The sequence below is a fragment of the Cydia fagiglandana genome, chromosome 14, assembly GCF_963556715.1.
Source record: "Cydia fagiglandana chromosome 14, ilCydFagi1.1, whole genome shotgun sequence".
Lineage (NCBI taxonomy): Eukaryota > Metazoa > Arthropoda > Insecta > Lepidoptera > Tortricidae > Cydia > Cydia fagiglandana.
In genome coordinates this window covers 13,429,010-13,454,276 of record NC_085945.1, presented here as the reverse complement: position 1 = coordinate 13,454,276, position 25,267 = coordinate 13,429,010, and the positions used below count along the sequence as shown (strand labels likewise).

The window sequence follows — 25,267 nt, the reverse complement described above, 5'->3', positions numbered from 1 at the left end:
TATCGTGATGGCAGATGCTACGAAGGTACGTGACAATTTCCGTACAACACAACGATTGTCATCTTGGCTAGACCCCACCTGAAAATATCAAGATATTAAGCTGAATCGAAGAAGTAAGACGAAACAGGAGCTGAGTTTTAAATATTTTAGGTAAATATACCCGTCTCTCTAACGGAAGCGGCTCCTAAAACAAGTGTGATAAAGACAAGGCGAAAAATCCTGCGTAAAAATCTCAAAAATCGAGGTTTTGTACACGACTGTTTGAGGAAACAGTCGTGTACAAAACCTCGATTTTTGAGATTTTTACGCAGGATTTTGGAGGCTCCAAAACTTAACCTATCGTAACCATATTTGGAAATCTAAATGATTATGAAATTATCTGTGTCGAACCGTTTTTCTTTTTTTGGTTAATTGATATCAGTTTTGAATACTACGCCTCTCATTGCGGCATAGTCAATGAGGCCATTTTGGCCATTTTTGAAGGGCTCTAGCGCCTTAAAAAACAAAAATATCAAAAAAAATCAAAACGGTCCGATACAGATATTGACAATATTAATCTGTGTTGAAAAAAACATTGCTCTAGCATTAAAACCCACGGAGGAAACAGTCGAGTACGTTTGTATGGAGAAATGACCACTCCTGTTGGCTCTTAAGGACGTATAAGAGTCAATAATGTTTCCAGGATGGAGCTATGAGAATTACGAAATAGTAACATCATCCGGTTGGCTCATTAGGAGCCTGTAACCGGCTAAAACAAATGACGTCGTATCCGGTCAAATGACTGTCTACCTCTATGAAACGTAACATACCTATCAGATTAGGTATGGGTCAAAAATAGCTACCATTCTCCAATATAGGTAATTGATAAATCTCTGTATTTAGAACAATTACACCTTGGCAGATTATTTTGAACGCAAAGTTCAGAGATATATCACTATTTTAAAAAGTACAGTGACATGTACTTTTGGCGCGTTTTTTTCATCCGCTTCTTATGATACTGACTGTACAATCAATTATAAATTAGGCGCTCTTAATTATCTGAACAATACTTCCTTTATTTTCTTATAAGTACGTATTAAACGTCTCTCACGAAATGCTCATCCTAAAAACAAGTCAATACTATACATATTTAAGCTAAAATATAACAGCTTAAAATATTCCAAAATTCATCAGTTGTAAAGCTTAATCCAAGAGTTTAATCTAATTAAAAAAAACCGGGCAAGTGCGAGTTGGACTCGCGCACGAAGGGTTCCGTATTACCATAATGCAAAAAAAACAAAAAAAAAGCAAAAAAAAAACGGTCACCCATCCAAGTACTGACCACTCCCGACGTTGCTTAACTTTGGTCAAAAATCACGTTTGTTGTATGGGAGCCCCATTTAAATCTTTATTTTATTCTGTTTTTAGTATTTGTTGTTATAGCGGCAACAGAAATACATCATCTGTGAAAATTTCAACTGTCTAGCTATCACGGTTCGTGAGATACAGCGTGGTGACAGACGGACGGACGGACAGCGAAGTCTTAGTAATAGGGTCCCGTTTTACCCTTTGGGTACGGAACCCTAAAAATAAAACGGTACCTAATATATATTTAACAAAATCACTGGTCTCATTCCCGTTACACGTCGATCAATACAAGGCATTAAAAGTCCATTAGTATCCTTTAAATCTTTCACACGATATATAATAAATTGCAAACTATAGTCCAAAAACCACCGCTATAAATTACCTACAATAACGTGAATTTGAATAAAATATGGCTTACTTCTCTGTCTAGCCAACAATGTCAAAAGGAGCCACTTTTTTACCCAATTTTTAAGGCTGGGCGTTCTCCAGCCGAAAAAGTGATTTCCATTCACTCGGGAAAATGGCATTGCCGTATCTGATTATCATAACATTTGAAAGATCGATGTAACTTTTTATTTTAGGTGAGAAATATGGTGGTTTTACCAACTGTGCCTTGTGGATTTTCCGGACGGAATGAACGTAATTCAAGATAAATATATTATTATAAGTACTTGTATTTTATGTAATTTTTCTCACTGAGAGAAATGTAAATTTCTTTGAGAAATAAAGTTTTTGATACCTACCTAATGAACGTCACAATCGCGGCAGTAAGTACACAACTATAAATTTAAAATTACCTAAAGGAAAAAAAATCAATAAATATTTGCTTCGGACAAGACAAACTTGCGACATCTTAGAACAGATAGACTACCGCGAACCACGTTCGACGTGTTATCTCCCTGTCACACCTACTTACGAATTTACAAGTAGGTCAGTAAATGAATGCTCAAAAAACGTTGTAGAGGGAAATGCTTGGAACACAATTTTTGACTCCGTAACTTTGTTTGGACTAGTTAGGAGGTGAACATATCAAAAGTCCCCGTTTGTAGCCCCGGTGCTGGGGGGTAGAGGGGGGTAAGAAGGTCGAATTTTTCGGTTTTTCATTGATATCTTGGAAACTTTGCGTCTTAGCGACATGACTACTAAGACAAACCGAAAGCTGATAAAATTAGTTACAAGTTTTATCCAGTCAAGTTTTTCGATATCTTGAATAGTTTTTGAGATACCGGCTCTTGAAAGTTTATTTAGGGATTTTAATTTTATCTTGATATCTACATCAGTGAAGCTGTTAAAGTGCGATAGAGAGACGTGGTTCGCGGTAGGCTCACAGGCCTGATCGCTCTTAATCAACTGAGCTACCGAAACTTATCAGAAGCGTGTGAATTTTTCTGCTATGCCAGAAACATACCGAGAGTGTGGGCTCTACGAGTATATTGACGTAATCTACAATAAAGTACAGATTGAGTAACCGTGTAAATGGATTGCACATTATGTGCACATGCGTGCAGGAGCTTCGTTTCCGGCCGTATTTAATCTTGTTAACCCTCTGCGGTGCTCAAACTGTGCTCGATACTGACCTATACCGTTGTTGAAGACAGGCCGTTGTCTCTATAGAGGTTCAGTATTAGCAGGCGTGGCTCACTCCGCTATTTCGTCGCTTTGCTACAGGTAGCTAAAAGTACATCCGTTCGACCCCAATTTTGGGTTTTGCCATAAGCCGCGCGTGGCGCTGTCGCCACCTAGCGGCCATATCTGTGCTGATCGTGACAGACGCGTTTTGTTAGAGAGTGAGTCTTCTGTACCTAGTACTATTATTTATTCTGTGGTATTAGTGGCGTGCATGCAGGTAGTACCTAAATACTAAGCAACTTCTGCCCAGCGTTGAAATAAGGGCTTGGAAATAACTTCTGAGTTGTAGTAGCGAGATCCATTAAGTTTAGTACTCTATTGAGATTGAACGGATATCAGAATTAGCCGCAGGAAAAATATGGACAGCTCTATAAATTGTATATGCAGATGTTAATTACAATGAAAAAATGAACGATTATCAACTCTGGCAAGCGTGGGACATGTGTTTTTTTTTATTAAATAAAGTGAAAGGTACTTTCTAAATACCTGCAATTCCTTTATTTTTGAGTAGACATACTAAACGCACCTTGCTGGATATGACCTTTAATAGAGATAAAATAAATGTTGGCGGCCGATCGTAAGATCAGGCAGATCGTAATGTTCCTGTGTATTGTTTTGAGGATAGTCACATTAAACCAATATATAGGTAAGATAGGTTCGTTAGGTTGCTTCAGATGCCCGAAGGGCAAACTGCCCAGAAATAGGAGCCCCGCTCGACTCAGGGAACGAGTCAAAGATTTTCACGTTTCACAATATGCCTAGGGATTTCACGATATGCCTGATCTTACGATCGGCCGCCGACATAAACATTCGTATCAAACACTTGGTTTCTGGAAGTAACATTCCAAAGTTTGAGAACCCCATGGAAATGCAGTGGAAATGTCAATGTTGTAGGAAATACAGGCACGGTTAAGGCCCCGGCCGCCATATTGCATTACCGGTTCTAACCAGATGTAACAATGCCAGGTGGATTACTGTTCATCGTCAACTTTTAACTTTAGTCTGCAACCCGCAACTTAGGTTTTTTTACTACCGTAAGACGGGGTGAGTAGGTTTCGCGGGGAAAGTTGGGTTATGAATGGGGAGAGAAGGTTTGAGAGGGGGGTGAGAAGGGATTTTAAGGCTACAAAAATAATGCATTCCAATTTAAAATGGGGCTATAGTAATACGCATAATAAAAAAAATCGATCCAACAATCTTCCAAAATCACCTTTGTATGGAAAACCCTCTCACCCCAAATACGAGGCACTACGGGGTGAGGTGGGTTTTCCTCTTTATCGTCAAAGTTATGAAATGGAACTACCCAAAATAAAATACAAACGTTTGAACCACTTATTATATACACCATTCAGTTTTCACATGTAAAAATAAAATTGTATCGATGTTTGAAAGTCAAATTTCACCCATCTCACCCCATTTTACGGTATCTACAAATTAACACAAGCACATCTGTGATGAGAAATGAGGAAATCAAAACCGAACAACAGATGAAGCTCACTGTTTTGGTAGCCTATTCAATCTTGTTTTAAAGATCATTTTGGCCTTCTAGTCTATCTATATTACAGACTATGGGCCCGATTCGGATTTTGAAATAGACTTCTATTAGATATCTTTTAGACACCACCAAGATACGATAACGATATGTTTAAGATCTAACCTGTCAAATTTGACATTTGCGCGATTCTGGAGATACTCTTGAACGATATCCTCAGGATAGGTATGACTTAGAGATCCAATTCACATCTAATAGATATCTTACGCTATCTAACGTAAAAGTGACATTGGTTGCCCGAATTGCGCTGCAAAAGAGAACTAGTTGATATCTAAACTATAACGTATCTAGAATGGATCTAGTACGTGTCGTCTCTTGTAAATGTCTTGAAGTTCGAATACGGCAGTATAGAAGCAGTGCAGGGCGGCAACGTTTTTCGTGGCTGTGTAAGCCAATACAGGAGCGGCAAATACGACCACAAGCCTGGCAGGTGTAATGTGCCCGTGGTGAATGGTTGTCGGGCTGAAGGTCTACCATGAGTTCCGTGAATGACAGTCGATAGTGAGAAAGTTAAGGAAAATGTATGGAGTAATTGTACATAACGCTTGGCTCGCTCACTTGCGAGTGCCTTAAATCAAGCTTCATCGTATTACGTCCGTCTACCTACATTTACCAATAAAAAGAAACAAAGGAAAACTAATATTATACAGGGTTTCTTATAAACCTAGATGACGTAAATGACTTATTTATTTATCATAGTAATATGTTAGCAACAACGTCAGACCATTGTTATTTATTTTCGCCACAATAACGCTAACGTAATCAAAGGGTATTCATTCGCTAATGTATTAATTTCTTTATGCGTGTGGATATATACGCTCACAAATTAGACGTATTGGCGAGCGGACTTACTTTAATGACATTAGCGTGGCTTGAGGCGTAGGGAGGGGAAAGTTATCGATAGATTAGTTGATGAGAGATTTATTTGTAGATTATACGACTCATTGCCGCACATATGCTACCTTTATTTTCTTGTGGCTTTCCACCATTAGCCACCATGTTTAGAGGGCATACTTGAGGGCTACCATAAGCATCAAATTTACGAAAAACAGAGATAGAGACATCGCCTAGAAATTACAGCCTAAAGTAATGTAGAGGTTTTCGTAACGTGTTTATGATACGTATCAGTCATGAAAATTGTTTCATTGGTCGATATTACTATCTGAAGGGCCAAGTATGGCGCTCGTATGGAATACCTACATCAATGGCCCATTGCCACCTATATTTAATGCTGTATAGTTTTTTTTTTTAAATTTGGGTATTTTTATGTTATTTCTACACAGAATCATGGGCTTGTTAGATCCCAATAGGATCCCTAAATTGCCATACATATATCCTTGTTTCAATTCCGTTACCATAAGAAGTCCAGTTACCATCATATGAAAAAGTGTATCAAAATGGATGTGAAAAGTTTGGGACACTTTTTTCCTGTTCCTGTTGGATCAAAAGAGTTCGTGATTATGAGATGAAATCGCATAAAATTCACCAAATTTGAAAAACAAAGTGTAGGTGTACAACATTATATAAAATGATCCATGCCTTATCTTATTTTCGCGCTCTTATTTTCTTAGCAAGAATATAATACAATTGTAACGAGGACAAAAGTAAACTAAGTATCTACATACCTACCTACCAGGTACCAACGTACCTGGGTACTTAAATGGTTACACCCAGTCCCGCAAAATGGCGACATCGATATCAGCTGTGCAAACCGCGGCCACCCCATCGATGAAATTCGATTAACATGGACACACTTACAATATTGTCCAGTGTCCCGCTGGACTGGCGAGTCCGCTAAACGGTGCCGGTTAAAATAATGTTCAGCCACTGGGATTCCACGTGAATACGGTAAGTCCATTTTATCTTTTTAATACGTGGGCCATACTAAAAGTTTCTGGATTCTGATATATGAGAAGACTTATTTTTTCTAAGTGGCCAGTCCAAGAATTTTCAGTAAGCCCTAAGTAAGCCCTAATAATATATAAGAGAAAGTTTATTGAAGAAGACTCTGCCCTATGAGCCAAGACATTGGATATAGTTTTTTAATTCTTTTTCTTTCTAACATTTTAAGCGACTCAAATCTTGTTTGCAATACGATAAAAAAAATCTTTAAATTTCGGGACTTTCCACGAGAGTCGATAACGAACGATAGGTATTAAATACTGAAGGGGCATTTCACAAAAAGGTTTAGGTACTTTGTCGGAAACGTGACGCATGTGGCTACCTACCTTAATAACCTGCAGAAATCTGTATTATATACCGTTGACTTTAAAGCTAAGTTATCGAACGTTATCCTGCCAAATATCGACTTCTTAGCTATATCAGAACTGTAGAAAAAATATCATCACGTGCCAGATACTTTTCTGGAACGCCCCTGAATTCGAGAATATTAAAATAGGAGCACATTTCTGGTTTAACACGGTTAAAATTTTAAGCCAAAGCGTATATGGGCCAAGCGGAAATTGGTTTCGTAATTAAATATTTTCACAGGTTGGTATTTGAGTCCTACGCATGAAAAAATACGAAAGTTATCTTTGTTCCAAAAAGTTTAGAATGATCCCTTACTTGTTTTGGACGGTGCTTAATTATTATAAAGATTGGAAGAGAACTGCTTTTACCTACGTGTATTTTTTAATTTTTCTGGAACAGAAGATCGAAGCGTTAGCGAATGTTTTCATTTCGGCTTGGGCAAAATGTTTCGTATGTCTTTCACGTGTCCAGATGGTCTCCCAATTCTCAACCGATTTTCGTGAAATTTTGTAAGCAGGTTCGATGTAAAACAGTTTTTTTTTGTCGATTCAGTTTTTCTATTATTTAAACGGCGGAGTCGTGTATGTACTTATTTGTTCAGTTTAAGCTATCCTCGCGAGGTCTACAGATCACGGAGCCCTAGTGGCTCCTAGGTAGTCCTATTAGGACCTAAATAAGTATTTGTTTGCTTGTAACATCTGCTTTTATTAATATATATCAAGCTGTTTAAACCAAAGCATAAATTCATCAGACCAGAACCAAAAATTGTCTTCCTTTCATTAAAAAAGCTAGAAATATCTACTTAGTACGCACCTACTAAAATACCACCATTACGTAAGTTACACTGGCAGAAGGCTCTAATAATGCGTCATACCTACAGAGATTTATGTTATGATTTCCTGTTTCCGAAAGTTAAAGACATGGATAAATCTATTGCCAACTATTTTGGTACAAGCCAAACTTATGAGCATTTTATGCTTACATTACTTACATAAATCACAAGAGTACCTATCTATTATACCTATAATGAGTTTTTGTTTGTTGCCAGCGTAAAAAAATAACCTGTATTTTCATGTTCCATAATCGTCTTTCGTGATTTCTGCGATACAATAGGCTACATTCCTACTAGTCAAATCAGCTTCTTTTTTAGAACTGTCAAAACAATTTGCTAATATCAGAGATATATATAACTCCGTATAAGATAAATAAAGTCTAAGAAAAAAACGTGCCTCGGATGTCAAGCAAAAGTCACTCTCGAATAAATGGCGCCATATACCTTTGGCCTATTGTCGTTTAGATGGCGTTGGCGACACCGTTTGATATTTAACAATTTTAACACGTATCAGTGAAAGAACATGGGTCAGTGTGGAACAATAAAAATTAATAATCATATATCCGTAAACATATTTTAATTCATTTATACATTTTCAATTTTATTTTAAGTTTTAATCGTGTGTCGATAGATGGCAGTTAATGTACCGTGACTACAAAATTTACTTTGACAGGACCCCTCTATACTATCTATTCTTTTTGCTAATATGGAATTTATATGAAAACGAATGTCGTGACGTCACAGTCAACTCACCTACTTTTTATATTTCAATCCGATTTATTAAATAGAAATAGTGCTTAAAAATAACCGCTGTCTATGTTTTTCTAATTATTATCTGGTGCTTTATTCCGTGCACGGTGTGAAATAATTTATTTTAAGTAGAGGAAACATCTCTATTAAATTTACGAAGCCAACTAGCCTATTGTTAACTACCAACACCCACACAATAAACCTGTTTCGGAACAGTCACTTCCAAACAGTCAGGAAGTAGCAATTAATTAAACTCAACTAACTTTGGTGGCTCCACGTCGGCTTCTATTACTGCATCAAACGCTACTAACTTGTTCTCAAGGAATTTGAACAAAAGTAAACTGTAGCAGGAGTTAATTGGATAATTATGAAGATTTCAAAAACATTTGAACAGTAGACATGACGTTAAGATAGAAATCTACAAAGTGATTCTTCAAATTAAGCGTATCACAATTCACCGTTGAATGTCAAAAATCGGTAAAGAAACATATCTGACCAGAGAAGGCTAATTATTTCAAAAGTTGGCGCATAGTTCGCCATAAAACATGTAGAAAAAACATGTTACAATTAAAGAAGAAACATGAAAAGAATAAAAATTAAACATACTTGACACTAAATACTTTAAGTAAAACTTTTAATATGCTTTCTTATCTGAAGCGTGTCGTTTACTTCAGTCACCTAGTACAGTCTCCATCAGATATTACGGGCGGTGAAGGTGTTCACAGTTTTTCTAGCAGCTTGGCTGCTGCGATATATCTGATGGCGACAATAGAATAACTCCACGGCTAATCTTTTTTTTTATTATTATTATGAATGGGCTTACTCATGGCCACAGACTAGCCGAGGCGTAGACGTGGCCTACGATGGTGCGAGCTCGCCCAGAAGGTACCTGTTCACTCTTGATTTGAAGGTCTAAAGGAAGGAATCTAGTTATAGTAACTTATACTCATATATTTTATTGCATTTCATTGGGCAGTGTAATGTATTATTGTCTGTAAAATAATCTTCATACGCTCAATTTCTTTTTTTGATATTTAAATATGTTTTTTTAAATCTCTCGCGACCTCTTTGAGGTCTTTCAAGTTCGCAGTATATGGAGGGAAAAGGTCCCGAAGAAAATTCTCCTATTGATGGGAGGCACGCAATATTTTTTTACAACACAGGGTTCGCGTCATTTATAATGATTAAAAAACACTGTTAGTACTGTTACGCTTGATGGTAAAAGCGGATAATTCCTTAAATAATTCATTTAGCTATGCATAAGTATGATAGCTTCCTTAAAAGCTAACGCCAGCAGACAAAATATTGAGTAAACACCATCATCGCTTGCCATTAACTGAAACGAGGTCAAGAATACGTCCTTCCTTTTAATCTAATATTCAGAAAATGTCAGTTAAGGTTTTGTATATAGGTCTCTATTGTTTCCCATAAAGTTTTAAGTCATACTTAATGTATTGTTTGTCCACATTTTCGTTAGTCATAATTTGGTTTTTCTCAGAAACGCGTATGTTTTCAGGATTGCCATAAAACAAATCTAACCTATATCTATAGTAGCATAACCTTACGAAAATCCAGAAAAGTTAACGGTTTCAGAATTATGACTAATGACAGTAATGATAATCTAACAATCATTACATTATGACCTTCAATAATTATGTCAAATAAACCCCTTTGTATATACAGTGTTGAAAAATATAATGAACCCTGGAGGGAAAGTGCATTCAGTTTTGTTTTTTTTTTAAATAAAAGTATGTTTTTTTAAGTAAAATGAGCTCACTTAAGGTTTTAAGTCACTTTCCCTTCAGGGTCGTTGTTTTTTTTAATTAAAAGTATGTTTTTTTATAAGTAAATGAGCTCACTTAAGGTTTAAGGCACTTTCCCTCCAGGGTCGATAATTTTTTTCCACCCTGTATACAAGTAAGATTCATCGCTAATAACATTCTTCTTACAACGACTTTAATACGAATGTAGGGATCCGATTCGGATTTTGAAATATACTTCTATTAGATATCTTTTAGACATCACCAAGATACGATAACGATTATGTTTAAGATTTGACCTGTCAAATTTGACATTTGCGCGATTCCGGAGATACTCTTGAACGATTTCCACAGGATAGGTATGACTTAGAGATCCAATTCACATCTAATAGATATCTTACTCTATCTAACGTAAAAGTGACATTTGATGCCCGAATTGCGCTGCAATTGCAGCAAAAGAGAACTAGTTGATATCTAAACTATAACGTATCTAGAATCGATCTAGTACGTGACGTCTCTTGTGAATATCTTGAAGTTCGAATACGGCAGTATATTATCCAAAGACGATATCTGAATTGATTCCGTCACCATAGAGATTCCGGTGCAAAATTACTATTACGATTGTACAAAATACGTGGCTACGAAAAAGCATTCTGACCTCCGTTTTGTATGTTTTCATAGAATCAAATATTATAAAAGCACCCACGTTAACATATTATTTTATGTTTGTTTACGTTAGCGGCCAAGATTTACGTGCGACTGGACCCGCCCAATTCAGATTCAACAACATGTTACGGTTTTGATCTTATTTTGACGACCTTGAAGATCGCTCACGCTGATTGGTGCACGCGAAATGATGTGAAAGTCGTGCGTGAGATGTGCGCCAATCATCGTATTAATACCATTTCAAAACCTTAACAAGTTATTACATCTGAATTGTGCTCTGGATATGTATTTTTACAAGCCCAATAACTATACGATTCTATTCTAAAACGACATATTTGCTTATTAATACATATAAGTTACATCATTTTGGTTTGGCTTTGATGTGTAACGTAAAAACCCATAGTTCCGGTAGATTAGTGCTAAATAAACAAACAGTCTCGAATAACCTCTGTACAGTCACCATCAGATATATCGGAGCGGCCAAGGTGTTCACAATATCTGAACACGAACTCTAACGCCTTGACAATAGAGGCGTGCTCAGATATTAATGACCACCTTGGCCGCTCCGATATATCTGATGGCGACTGTAAGTTCCCTATATTCAGTTGCATCAATATTGGAAGTTTACTTAATGTAAAGATTTAAGTAGTTTCCTTGGCGCCATGTTTTCTAACATCGACATATTAAGGCCAATTCACACCATTGCGAATGCAACACGGCTACGGCTTTCATAGACACGTGATATTACCTATTTTATTTGCCGGAAATCGTTTTTTCCAGGTTGCCATTTATGTCATTCGCAATTTTTATCACTTAATTTTTTATCAATAACTTCCATTGGCATGTTTTCCCTTTATATTTATTTTTCAATAGGTAGCTTATTTTCCTGATAGGTTTTCTAAGGGTCTCCCCAGATATATCGACGCGCATTCGGCAAAAGCCAATAGGAAAAAGCGTTATGTCTGCGCAATAAGAGCAAGGCCTGTTCACTTCCTAAGAAAGTTATGTCCCCAAATAATTGCGCATGTGTGCGCCTGAAGCTTCTATGTGTGCGTTGGCCTCCAAGAAAAAGTTACGAGTAATAAAAATAAAAACATTTTTCTACAGCAACATTGCTCGCAACTCTGATTTAAATTATCACGAATTTTATATATTATTAATCATAAAACGGGACTTAAAACGCTTAAAACTTAATTATACGCGATTAAGTTTTAAAATTGAATATTTGCTTCAAACTGCCTTTATCAAAGTCCATAAAATATATGGAGGGTAGGTACGGCTACCCACCATAATACAAAAATATATTTGTCAATGACTTTGTCCAACTGCTGTGGTTAAAGTTCATAACGAAAATTTTATTTATTAGATCTTTAAATAATAAATACAACGTAGCGGTACTACCACTTAAGACTGTAAGTCTGTACCTACATGGAATACAGCAATGCACATAGAAAATGTGCTAAATGCGGAGCAACGGCTGTTGAAGCAGCCAGAGTGAAATTTACAGCTTTAGTGGGTTCAGAAGGAACCGAGTCATAACGCATCTGGAAAGCGTATTAATTAACCGTGAAGAAATGTTGGAATACAAGTTGGAAATCGTGTAAAATGCCGTGTGTAAAGTGTAGTGTATCTGTGTGTAAAGTGTATAATAGGTAGGCATGCCTAATGTTATTTGTATTATACTGAAAACTTTGTGAATGCGCTTTATTAATGTCTATTTTTTATTAAGTTGCCAGTTGCCAGTTTTCAGTGTATATTTCTATATGTAAAACATTGTTTAATAATTAATACAATGTTATAAACATAAACATGCCTTTTATTTAAATCAATTGATAATACCACAAACAAGGGTTTATTTGCACCTTTCATATATTTCGTGATATGAAGATAACAAATATGTTTATCAACAGAATTACTATATACCTACCTATACCCGCCAGGCTAAACCGGTTGTCAACTTTAGTGTTTGGTACACAACGAAGGTGCTACTAGTATAAACGTATAAACGTTTGGGGACATTTTTTTGTATGGAGTTATCGTTCTTCTCCTAGTGAGTATTATATTCTTTGAATAAGAGCGAAAAAGGTCGGCGTTCGGCTCGGCTCATTTGACATTGCAGTCGACAGCTTTCTCGCTCTTATTGCGTAGACGTAACGCTTTATTCCTATCGGCTTTTGCCGAATGTGCGTCGATATATCTGGGGAGACCCTAATTCTAACCATTCGCGTACATTGGATATATTTTCTTATCTTAATAGAGACACAAATAACTTCTTTTTGTAAATCAATATTGTACAATAAAATAGTCTGTTGGCAGAAATAAATCCCAACGCCCGGCCAGCTTCTGGTGTTGCGGGTGTCCATGGGCGGCGGTAATCGCTTACCACCAGGTGATCCGTCTGCTCATTTGCCTCCTATTTCATAAAAAAAAATCACAACTTAGAAAAAAAATCTGAAATAAACATTCAGTACCTACACGCTCCCAACGTGTGCACGGCTGCACAAGGCGGCGATGTGTATTGGTCTTTAGATGTCAGATGCAGTGGGCCTTTAAAATTTATTTTTTTATACATTATTATGTGTAAGAAGTTAGATACGATGCAGTCAATCTGATATAGTAGCAAATGTATATTCAACTCTCAATAAACACCAATCTAGGTATAAACAGGCCCCAACGTCAAGGCCGGCCATACGGGTACGTAATTCGCCTTACCCAGCCAACAGGCACGTACGGGTATTGTACGGGTTCCCGCCAGTTTTAGGTTTTGTATATAGTTCGTAGTTTTGTAACAGAGCCCGGCGGCTAATCCTCTTGTCTATTGTTAAGTAAAACCGCACGTGCTACTTACCTGCAAAAAAGGGTCATACCTATTCTATTTGGCACCTGAACGTGGGCTAGTCCAACGCTCAAAAAACCAGTGTAGGTGCGCTCTCCGATAACGCGCCTTTGTTACGCATCTCGATGACACATTTTAGACTGGTTCTGTAGTGTTCGACTCGCCGGCACTCAGTAACCGAAGTACGCAGGTTTTTATGCAGGTGGTTGTGGCACGTGGCACGAGCGGTTTTACTTAACAATAGACAATATAATTAGCTCGGGCTCTGTTACAAAACTACGAACTATACCTAAATATACCTAACTACGTACAACTAATATACTTAAACTACGTCCAAGACCACCGGTGGACGGGCAGCAGCGTCCCTCAAATTCGGTGTACTCGACTGCGATCGCCAACCCGCCTGCCAAGCGTGGCGATTATGGCATTCACCCCCCATCATGCAGAAGGAGGTCCAAGGGGGAGGCCTATGTTCAGCAGTGGACGTCTTATGGCTGAGAAGATGATGATGATACCTAAATATTGCCTTGTATAAATAACCTAAACATACACACATAAACTTTGTCACACAAAGCAACACACTAACAAAGGAAAAGGCGACCCCTTTGACTTCGTAAACTAATTGCCTTCTAAACTAACTTCAGATTCACATTAGGGACATTCTTACGAGTCTTCGGAACTTCCCCTTAAGAAGTTCAGGAGGATGCGAAGTGCGAAGTGACTCAGTGACACGTCACACCTATTCCCGTCTCGTTCTATAAAATCGGCACTAAAACATCTTTGATCCAGACGTTATGACTAATTTGTTTACATTGCTATATGGCTCTTCGAATCGAAAAAACATACTGTAGCCTTTTGAACCTTAATGAGAAGACAATACGACCTATATTCGATTGGAAAATTACGTTACTTTTAAGAAGATTTAACAGTATATTTATAGGCCAGGTATAGTGATATATGGTGAGACTGATCGAGATTTAGATCTGGAACGTTGAAAAACGGTTTGTATTCAACTATTACGACTTAATGACTGATTGACAGACAATTAAAATTTGTAAACCATTAGACATAGTATTTTACTACATGTGAAAGTAACTATGTCTGTCTGTCCGACTGTTACCTCTCACTCTTAAACCGCTGAACCGATTTAAATGAAATTTAGTAAAAAGATAGTCTGAGGCCCGAGAAAGGCATAGGGTAGTTTTTATCAATCATCATACATACTCATAGTACAGTCGCCATCAGATATATTATATCGGAGCAGCCAAGGTGTTCACAAATATCTGAACACGCCTCTATTGTCAGGGCATTAGAGTGCGCGTTCAGATATTGTGAACACCTTGGCCGCTCCGATATATCTGACGGCGACTGTACAAGCTTTGCTGTGTTTGGGGCTAGGTCGATCTGTGTAAGATTGTCCCCAATCCCCAAATATTTATTTATTTAAGTACATTTAAACCAAAAACACAATTAACAGATACCAACCATAGAGAAAAAATACATAGAGTGCTCACTAAATACATCAGCAGCGGTAAGTATTGATAATTCCGCTACTCGATGCTAGATGTCGACTGCGAAAATAATAGTCGTTCTGGTATCAAAACGGATGTATGGAGTGAGCACTCTATTCTTACTATATTTCTCTATGGCACCAACTGACATTACTGTCAATAGTCGTTATGATAATAGAGGTCAGAATAGGGACGAGTACTTAATCGAGTTAGACCGATTAAGTTATAGTTCGCCACCAGATTTGCTTAAGGAGCGGCTTTATCGATCGGTATACTCGCAAGCCTAAGTGGATGCATTTCAAGAGAGCCCGCACTCGTGTGGAGTCCATAGCAAACAAATGTAAACATAATAATACATATAATAATAAGTCACCGTCTGCCGGAAATAAAATTGCATAACGTTTTATTAGGCAGGCGTCCGGTTTTTTACCCCATAACTCAGTACTTAGTTCATCGCTTTCACCCAATAACCTAGTTCATTTTAGATTCCATCAACTCTTAATAACCCTTACACCCTGGCGGGTGCGGCCTCTGCGTGCGTCCCATTATGACACGGGTAAGGGCAGCATCCGCTCGGTGTACCCCTTACGTTTCATTAAAGTGTCAAAAGGGACTCTACGTGTTGGCTTCGGCTCCGGGCACGCCTCCCAAAGGTCCGGAACACCATTGTTCCGTGATGGGAAAGACATAGGATTGTCATGCGAAGTTTGGAATATCCTGACAAAGGTCCAGACATCACCCTAAAAATATTGACATTTACTGAACGTTAATAATTCATACAACGACGACGGTAACGTGTACGATTTACCGTTACCACGATAAAGTATAAAATGTCCGATTCGAATTTTGAAATACGTCAATTAATAGATCTAGAACCGATATGAATTAGATATATGTCAGTGTCAAATGTGACGTTTCTTCAAACAAAAACGTCACTTTCGACTAGGGCCGGTCTCCAAAAAACATTTTTTGATATAGCGAATATTCACTTATACAACTAGCTATTATCCATATTTTGAGCCTTAATATATTAATTTAATTCAAATTTATTTCAATTCAGCATCTGATGTCACCCTGATCAGGATGAATTGCATAACTAAAACTATTAACTAATAAACTATATAACTAAAAAAAAATCTTAAAAAACCTCTCCGTCTATCTATGACACGGAGAGGTTGTTTAAGAAATTTGTCATGACCCTTCAGACACAAAGGTGATATTTTTGGCCGGCGCTGTAGATATAGATCAGTCTGCAGTAACTGTGTTTTGATTGACTCAGAGTAAGACGCTCTTTAGTGAGAGCGCACGCGCAGATATCCGGGAATCGGAGTGAGCCAAGATTTAGACGGGTTTTTATATGTTAAAAGTGAATTGTGATTACAAGTGAAATTGAGAAATTAATTTCAGTGCAAATAAATATTATATGTCTAAATAAATACTAAATGCAAAGTTTTTGAGCAAACCACATTTAAACCAATATTACCTAACCATCACTTGTTGTTTTTTTTAAATATGTATTATAAAGATTATAATGTTGTTTAAGTAATAATCATTTTTATAATTGTGTTAAAATTGGTTTAAATTTTAAATCTAAGACAAAGAAAAATAATTAGGTACTAATTGTTCATAATTTTAAATTTCAGCAAAGTTTACAAAATGACTTAGCGAAACAAAATACATACTTAGTTTTAAAAAAAACGTTGAAATTAAAGTGTGAAAAATGGGTTAATGTGCGAAAAGCTAATAAATAATACCAAGATGAGGCGACGGAAAAAAGAACATAAGGTGCGGGTGCGATTCAACGTCAACTCTTTGGTAAGATAACACTTTAAAACTCTCGCGTTTTGTACACATATTTAATTACACAAACGGGTTTACTGCGAAATAATTTTCATTTAATATATATATATATTATTTTAGTGTTTTTTGTTTAAATTTTTTGTGTTTGGTAAGACTCAAAGAAGAATAATATTATGTTTTGTAATAAACTGAGGCGTCAGTAACGAAACCACGAAATATTAAATAGAGGAAAATTTTAGTATCTGAGTTATTTTTGATTTTTTTCTTTTTATTGAACGATTCTTGGCTGACTTATTTATTTTTATTACTCAAAATATTGAGTAACGTGTCTTAATTATTGAAAATAAAATAAACGGATTTTATTTGTAACCCTTAAAAGAACTGAACTAAATAATCCTTACAATCTAAATAGGTTGTGACCTATTTAGAAACAAAAAGGGTATATTTCACGCAAAAATACAACTGCAGTTAAATATACAATAATAACATTTGGAACAATAGAAATTAATAAAAAAAAATACTATAAATTAACTTAGAATTAAAAATTAATAATAAATTAGTACCTACCTAGAATATTTACAGTATAAAAACTTAACCCAATCATAACAGATATGCCCCGTCTAACAGCTCGGACTGCGGCAAGGACCCCATTACACTGGCGGCGTTACCTCTCTGTACCGCTAGGGCGATTCGCTGAGAGAGGTACGCGCCAGCCCTACGGTCCCCTGTGGAATCGACCAGCCGCGCCGACAAAGCCTTCATGAAAAAATAATAAAAAAAACAAAAATAAATATCTATTTATACGCTTTCGATCCAATATCAATTCAATTGCGACTTTTGTAATAAAACTATGACAAAGAAGTAGTTTAATATTTATGGCACAAAAGATATTATATTACACACTATTACTCAAACTATCGAAAATAAATGTTGCAAAATTTCCTTAGCGATAACTTTGTCTTGCTATTACCATTGACTGTGTATTGTGTATATTTGTTTATCATTTGACCTACGTTTATTCAATATGTACTTTAGGTGTTTCGGCTTTTGGGGGAACGGCAGTCGGTCACCATTCCTTGACGGTTCTACCTCGCGAAGTGCTTTAGACTTGTAAGTGGTTCAGTGATATTGAAATACCGGATCTTATGGGCAAATCTTTTTTAAATGCAAGTACCTACTTTTTTATTCATTATAAATGTCAGATTAGATTGTTTAAAACCATAAAAGTAAAATATAAAAATACTTTATAAAAAACCTAAGCTGGGATGCCGCCGGCAGCGGGCCAGTGGGGAGACACTCCGGACTTCGGGCAAACTCGGCGCCGTTCTGCTCAGTATTGCTCCGAACAATTATTAGGGTTGACACAAATTGACGTCCCTTTGCGTGCACGACCACAGATAAGATAATTACTTGGATTTTGACAACCCTAAAATAGTCGAAAAGGATAGTGCCATAAGTTAGGAAGGGATATCATGATTCGACCCTGAATCCCTGTCAAACTTAGGAAGTATTAGGAAGTGTCTTTTCTGTACGGTAGTACTATTACTTAAAATTTTGTAGTTTGGTCCGAGATAGGACATAGGATTAGAGATGCACCGGATATTTGGTTACTGTCCGGTATCCGGCCTATCCGGCCATGATTTTAATATCCGGCAGGATACCGGATAGGGACCTACTATCCGGCCGGATACCGGTTAGTAAAATAGCTTGATTTTGGAATAAACAAAATTGGATTTAAGAAACACGGTCACGATCATAATCGTACTCGTTTATTATTATAAAACTATTTAAACATTCCACTGACTTGCACCCGCACTTATTTGAAACCTAGAAATGAGTCCGCGCCAACGTTCACTAGGGAACAGGTCAAATTAAAATTAAAAATAAATTAAATATCAAAACCTGCACAATGCGCACCTGATATACCGAAACGTAGGTATAGTTCCGCCGGCCGAATATTCGGCCGATGGGCAGGCCGGATATCCGGTATCTAGTATCCGGCCAAACAACTATCCGTTGCATCTCTACATAGGATACAACCTACGTTTTATCAATTATCATCGCCATCATCTTACGGAGACGAACTCCCAGACTGAAGCTGGTAAACCAGAGCCATCTTAAAGTAAAGAAAGCAAATTAAACTAACATTTTTCTACTATGATGATATAAATTACGAGTATGAGTAGGTAATCAAATATACTGTTATACAGGGTGGAAAGATAAGTCGGGCCCTACAGGGAAACTATCTTAAATCCTTAAGCTGTCTCATATTACTTAAAGGAGACATTCCTTTATTTTTAAAAAGAAACAAAACTGCATTCAAAGATTTTCTAAAACTCGCTTGCCTCGTCCGGGACTAGAACCGACTAAAAATTCCAAAAAATAAACACTCGCAATTTTAGTCTACTAGTCGATACAGTTAATGTTAATGATAACATTTCTCCAAGAAACATTAGGTCTTACACTCGTCTGTCGTATAAAATATCCATAAAATGTAATATTTAGTACTCAAGATTTTTTTAGACAAGCCAAATTTAAAAATGAAAGAAAACCTTTGAATGCAGTTTTATTTCTTTTTAAAAATAAAGGAATGTCTCCTTTAAGTAAAATGAGCCAGCTTAAGGATTTAAGGTAGTTTCCCTCCAGGGCCCGTCTTATCTTTCCACCCTGTATACTGTCTGTCCTTCGGGGCCCCGTGTGGTTGGGGGCCCTGGGCACGGGCCCCGTGTGCCCTTATGGTAAAAACGGTACTGCCTATAACGTAAGTACTTACCTTTCTCATTAATGAAAGTAATGGAGCTATAATTAGCTAATTACTTAACGGCAGGTTAAGTTAACTTTAATTTACATACGTCCATAATAAATTCATAATTAAGATATGAAAGGAATCTATTAATTTTATCATTGTGTTCAAAAACAATTTAAGCGAAGACGCGTGGGAAGACGTAAATTACAGTTCTAAACTAGACCGTTTAGGAAATAATCAAATTTTAGCTCCATTATTTAAATTCATCAGAAAGGTAAGTACATTATATTACGATAGATGTAACATGAAGGAAAGCTACCCGAAAGATTTATTGGAAAAGCCATAAATTAAAACACCATATATTAAACTCACGGCCGTAGTGAGTTCGTAAAAACCGCGTGAGACCTAAAATCCGACACATAAAATGTTATCCACAGGAAACAAGTACCTATCATCGTCCATACGGCGGCCGGGGATAAAATCGTTCATCGGTGTTTCGTTATTTGCGTCTCTATCACTCTTGCGTATTCGAGCGATAAAGAGGCAGATAACGAATTTTCAATTCTCCATGTTCGCGGTAGACCCTCTGTTAACTGATAATATACAAGGTGTCCAGAAAGGGTATCGGGTATTTGTTTTAGCGCCATATTCGAAACGGGGCCACGAAAGGGAGCGGGGAGGGGTTCGTGGCGTGCGCCATTTAGTGGAGTTTTAGCCACGATGGAACAGTACTCGGGGACGCATCGCGCATTTTGCGTACGAGCGTATTATCGTAACGGTGATTCAATAGTGACTGCTCAACGTCTGTATTGTGCGGAATATCATACACGCCACGCGCCAAGTGACGATAGCATTAGGAAACGGATCAGGATGTTCGAGAATACAGGTGCGACGGTTAAAATTCAAAACTGTATTCCCGAACATCCTGATCCATTTCGTCACTTGGCGCGTGGCGTGTATGATATTCCGCACAATACAGACGTTGAGCAGTCACTATTGAATCACCGTTACGATAATACGCTCGTACGCAAAATGCGCGATGCGTCCCCGAGTACTGTTCCATCGTGGCTAAAACTCCACTAAATGGCGCACGCCACGAACCCCTCCCCGCTCCCTTTCGTGGCCCCGTTTCGAATATGGCGCTAAAACAAATACCCGATACCCTTTCTGGACACCTTGTACCTTATTGTAAAGACATAAGGTAGTCAGTAACAGATAGTTTAGAATATGCTGTTAGTACTGGAGAGGGAGAATCACAGAAACGGTTAGTTTATTGACCTTTTGGCGTCCTTGTATGTGTTGATTTAAATATATTTATATCTACTAAACAGCCAATGGCGCATATTTCACGATACAGTCACCTGAAAACATATCTTGCGAGAAAAAATATCAATTAACCGTTGAGTATTATGTAAGGGTCTTATCATAAATGGAGAATATCTACATCATTTGAGATTTGCAGATGACATAGTACTATTGAGTGAGAATCCCACAGAGATACACGAAATGATCAATCAATTGGAGGAGGAAAGTAGAAAAGTTGGGCTGACAATGAATTCATCTAAAACAAAAGTCATGACAAATGGACCAAAGGCAAAAATTGAATTAAGAGGTACAAGCGTAGAGTACGTAGGTGAATATGAATATCTAGGCCAGACAATATCCCCAACGGACCAAATGGAAAAAGAGATCAATCAAAGGATTGGTAACTCTTGGAAACGCTACTGGTCATTGAAAGAGATCATGAAAAATAAGGAGATTCCAGCACTAGAAAAAGGCAAGATTATAAACACCTGCATAACCCCATGTATGTCTTATGGATGCCAAACCTGGGCCCTTACAAGCAGAAACATGAGAAAATTAGAAGTGTGCCAAAACTCCATGCAGAGGAGCCTATTAGACATAAAATTAAAAGACAGAGAAAGACTAACGGACATTAGACAAAAAACAAAGGTGATCCCCATAGCAAAAACTATCAAAAAACTTAAGTGGAGATGGACGGGTCATATGATCCGAGGCCCAAACAAATGGTCACAGAAACTAACCCACTGGTACCCCAGAGATGCTAAAAGAAAGAGAGGCAGACAGATACTAAGGTGGGAAGATGATATAAAGAAGGTTGCTGGACCAACTTGGAGTCGGGAAGCGCGGGATAGAGAGCGCTGGAAGGTTTTAGAGGAGGCCTATGTCAGTGGACAAGCTAGAAAAAATAAATAAAAAATAGAGGAAATTAAATAAAACATGAAACTACACATAATACCTAGCAATAAGGGCTATCTTTATCTTTATCTTTATTATGTAAGGCTGCATAAATAGGTACAGTCGCCATCAGATATATCGTAGCGGCCAAGGCGCTCACAAATATCTGAACACGCCTCTATTGACTAGACGTTAAAGTGCGTGTTCAGATATTTTTGAGCACCTCGGCCGCTCCGATATATCTGATGGCGACTGTACTGTTTATTTTGTCAACATCAAGGTGGGATCCACGCGGGAGCGAGGCAAATATTTTACGGCAATATTCAAAACGAGGAGTTAAGGTGACATGCCATTTCCAACTGCAGCTGCAATACTGATCATTTTACTATGGAAATTGACAGTGACAGCGACGCGTTTCCATAGTAAAATGAACAGTATTGCAGCTGCAGTTGGAAATGGAATGTCACTTTTATGCTCTCTATATAAAATAATGAGCCAGGCTCTATATAAGATAGAGAGCAATAATGAGCTAGTTACTTAGATAATATGACACAAATGACGGCGGGCATTGAAAATATAGGTACTCTATACTCTGGCATAGCCACTTTGTTTGTAAAAAAGGCGGCAAATTGAAAAAAATTAAGGCGTGAAGGGTTGATCTCCCATACAAAATTTGAAATTCGCGCCTTTTTTTCTGCTGACAAGTTACCGTCTCTTCAATTTTGAGTCGATACGAATCCATCAAAAATCGACTACGTGCGGATTTTGTGTTTGACCATCGACCAATCTACCAAAAATATGTACACATAGTCGGCCTTAGTATAAAGGCTAGAGATGCAACGAATAGTTGTTTGGCCGGATACCGGATATTCGGCCTGACCATCGGCCGAATATCCGATATCCGGCCGCCGAATATTCGGCCGGCGGACTATACCTACCATTTCGATTGTTCAGGTGCGCATTGTGCAGGTTTTGACCTATTTTGGTTATTCCAATTTTGTTTACTCCGAAATCAAGCAATGTTACTATCCGATATCTGGCCGGATGTTAAAATACTGGCCGGATATGCCGGATACCGGATAGTAACCGAATATCTGGTGCATCTCTAATAAAGGCAATAAGATCGATTATTTTACTAAATTGATCACATGTCTTAAATATTTACTGTACTAGTAGTAAATATATTATTTTAGCAATAGATTGGAACAGAAATGTCCAGAAAGCTACATTTAACAGTTTTAGTATCACAAAGTTGAGACAACTTCCTGTCGATCTTAAACTGACCAAATGATATGACCTACATTACTTTTGGCTCCGAATGTTATCTTAACTCGATGAAAGTCTGGTGTTACTCTAAATCATTCAACGAGATGGATTTGTATTCTATTCTCATTGTATTTGTGAGTGTGATTCTTGTGAGTGTACCTAAATGTGAGATTATAAGAGTTTTAGTGGTGACTTGACTGACGAAATTGCAATTGTGAGGACGAAAAGAGGGAATTAAACTAAAACGGGATATTATCAATAACACGTCTCTACGCTTACATTTATTATTTTTCCTGGCGTTTCAAGTGTAAACGTCTTTTTTAAAAGCTTTTATTATCTTGGCCTGTTATGTAGGTATGTTTTATTAGTGTAGGTCATGAAAATATTTTTTTCCAAAAACTTATTATGTCATGCTGTTTTTAGCAAAAAAAAACAACGGGTTGCACTCCGGGAGTGCCGACAGAAGTGAAGACTCAATGACTAGTCCAAAATGTCTGCAGCACTACACTATGTATACCTAATTATACCTAATTGGCCCATCCCCCTTTCTATTGAAAAACTTTAGTTCCGAAATTGTTGGTTAGTGAGCTTGTAAAGTTACCTTGCAGACCTCGCATCTAAATATATTTGGTCAAGATATTTTGAATTTTGTTCACCAGTACAATTCACTTTTATTAGCGATTTCATCAAGATGTAGCTTTATTGAATTATATTTGAGTGATATAAAGTTAGAATGTAACTGTGAGATCCTCGTATTTCAACCCGTTCAAGATTAGAACCTTTTTCATGTAATGTCATTGAGTTTTTGTTTATAGATTTAAATGCGATCTAAATGAGTGGCCATCTAAACCTTACGGTCACGTGATCGCCTTTAAGTGACATTCCATTTCCAACTGCAGCTGCAATACTGTTCATTTTCTATGGCAATTGACAATGACAGCGACGCGTTTCCATAGTAAAATGAACAGTATTGCAGCTGCAGTTGGAAATGGAATGTCACTCTTACGCTGTCTCGAGTTTATCATTTTTTCCCCACCTCAAAAAGTGCCCAGCGCCGCTAAAGAAGTTTTCACTTCAAAAGTTTCACTAAATCTTTGCTGCCTAGAATGGTAGATTATTCCGTTAACATTTAATTTCAAGAAATTTCATTTCATTTTACTGACGGCTCGGTACGGTCGGGTACAAAAGTATGTCGGTATTAGTGTACCCATTGAAATTGGCGCCTCTTTAATCTCTCCACGCGAGTCTATCTAATATCTTCCATTAAATGTAGCTTCCTCGGGACTCCTTGTTGAACCATTAATTTGATAATTTAAATGGTATGCGAAAATAACCCTGCCTTGAGAGCTTAGTACTGCGTTCAGCGGAAACTATAATTTATACGGTGAACATATACATTTTGTAGTGGAATTAATACGTTTAAAACTTTCGAGTTTTCTACACAGACATACTAAATAATATGTTAGCGTTTTAATTCGTTTACCTTTAAACCTGTGTCCGAAACATCGGAATTAATAGTAGGTAAACAAATTAATTCGAACCGTTATGAACATGTTATTTATAGATTACAATTTTATTTACGTGCTGAAAACAAATAGATTTTAATTATTTCTACGTAGTCATACTACACCTACACATACACAACTACATTAATCCCGTTTCATCTTCACGGAAAGCCAGATAATCCCCGAGCGGCAAAATTAAAAAAAAACCGGTGCTGAACTGCGAGTCTACTCGCGTTCCGAGGGTTCCGTACATAAGTCCGATTCACGCTTGACTGCACATTCCTAATGGGTCTCTATTGGTTCCCATAATTTTTTTGTTCCGATTTATTCAATCCATAACGTTTTCTATCATAATTTTTATTAGTCATATTGTCAATAGTCATAAATTTTAACAATATAAATTGCAGTTCCGATTTTTGCAGGTCATTATTATTGTTAGTCATAAAATTTGTTACTCATAATATTCAAAGTCCAGAAGGTATACCATTACATAATATTGAAGGCAATAAACTTGCTTACAATAATCGTTGTAAGGTCTTTTATCGCAGGTTATAATGATAAGTAGGGGCTCTATTGCATTTCCTAAATTTTAAGTTCCGATTTTTTTAGACCATAACG

General features: G+C 37.2%; 1 protein-coding gene across 2 annotated transcripts in view; it reads left to right on the top strand.

Moving 5' to 3' along the window:
* Nucleotides 1-6,300: 6,300 nt before the first annotated feature.
* LOC134670802 (transient receptor potential protein) overlaps nucleotides 6,301-25,267 on the top strand; it is a 54,408-nt gene continuing 35,441 nt past the window's right edge. The window contains exon 1 of one of the 2 annotated variants that reach the window (XM_063528624.1): nucleotides 6,301-6,376. Coding sequence is in view for 1 of the 2 variants with exons in the window: in XM_063528623.1 (XP_063384693.1) it covers nucleotides 16,892-16,948 (57 nt within the window). In the remaining variant the exon portion in view is untranslated. Of the gene's footprint in view, nucleotides 6,377-16,871; nucleotides 16,949-25,267 lie in introns of those variants that run through there. The other variant, XM_063528623.1, reaches the window with a different exon arrangement.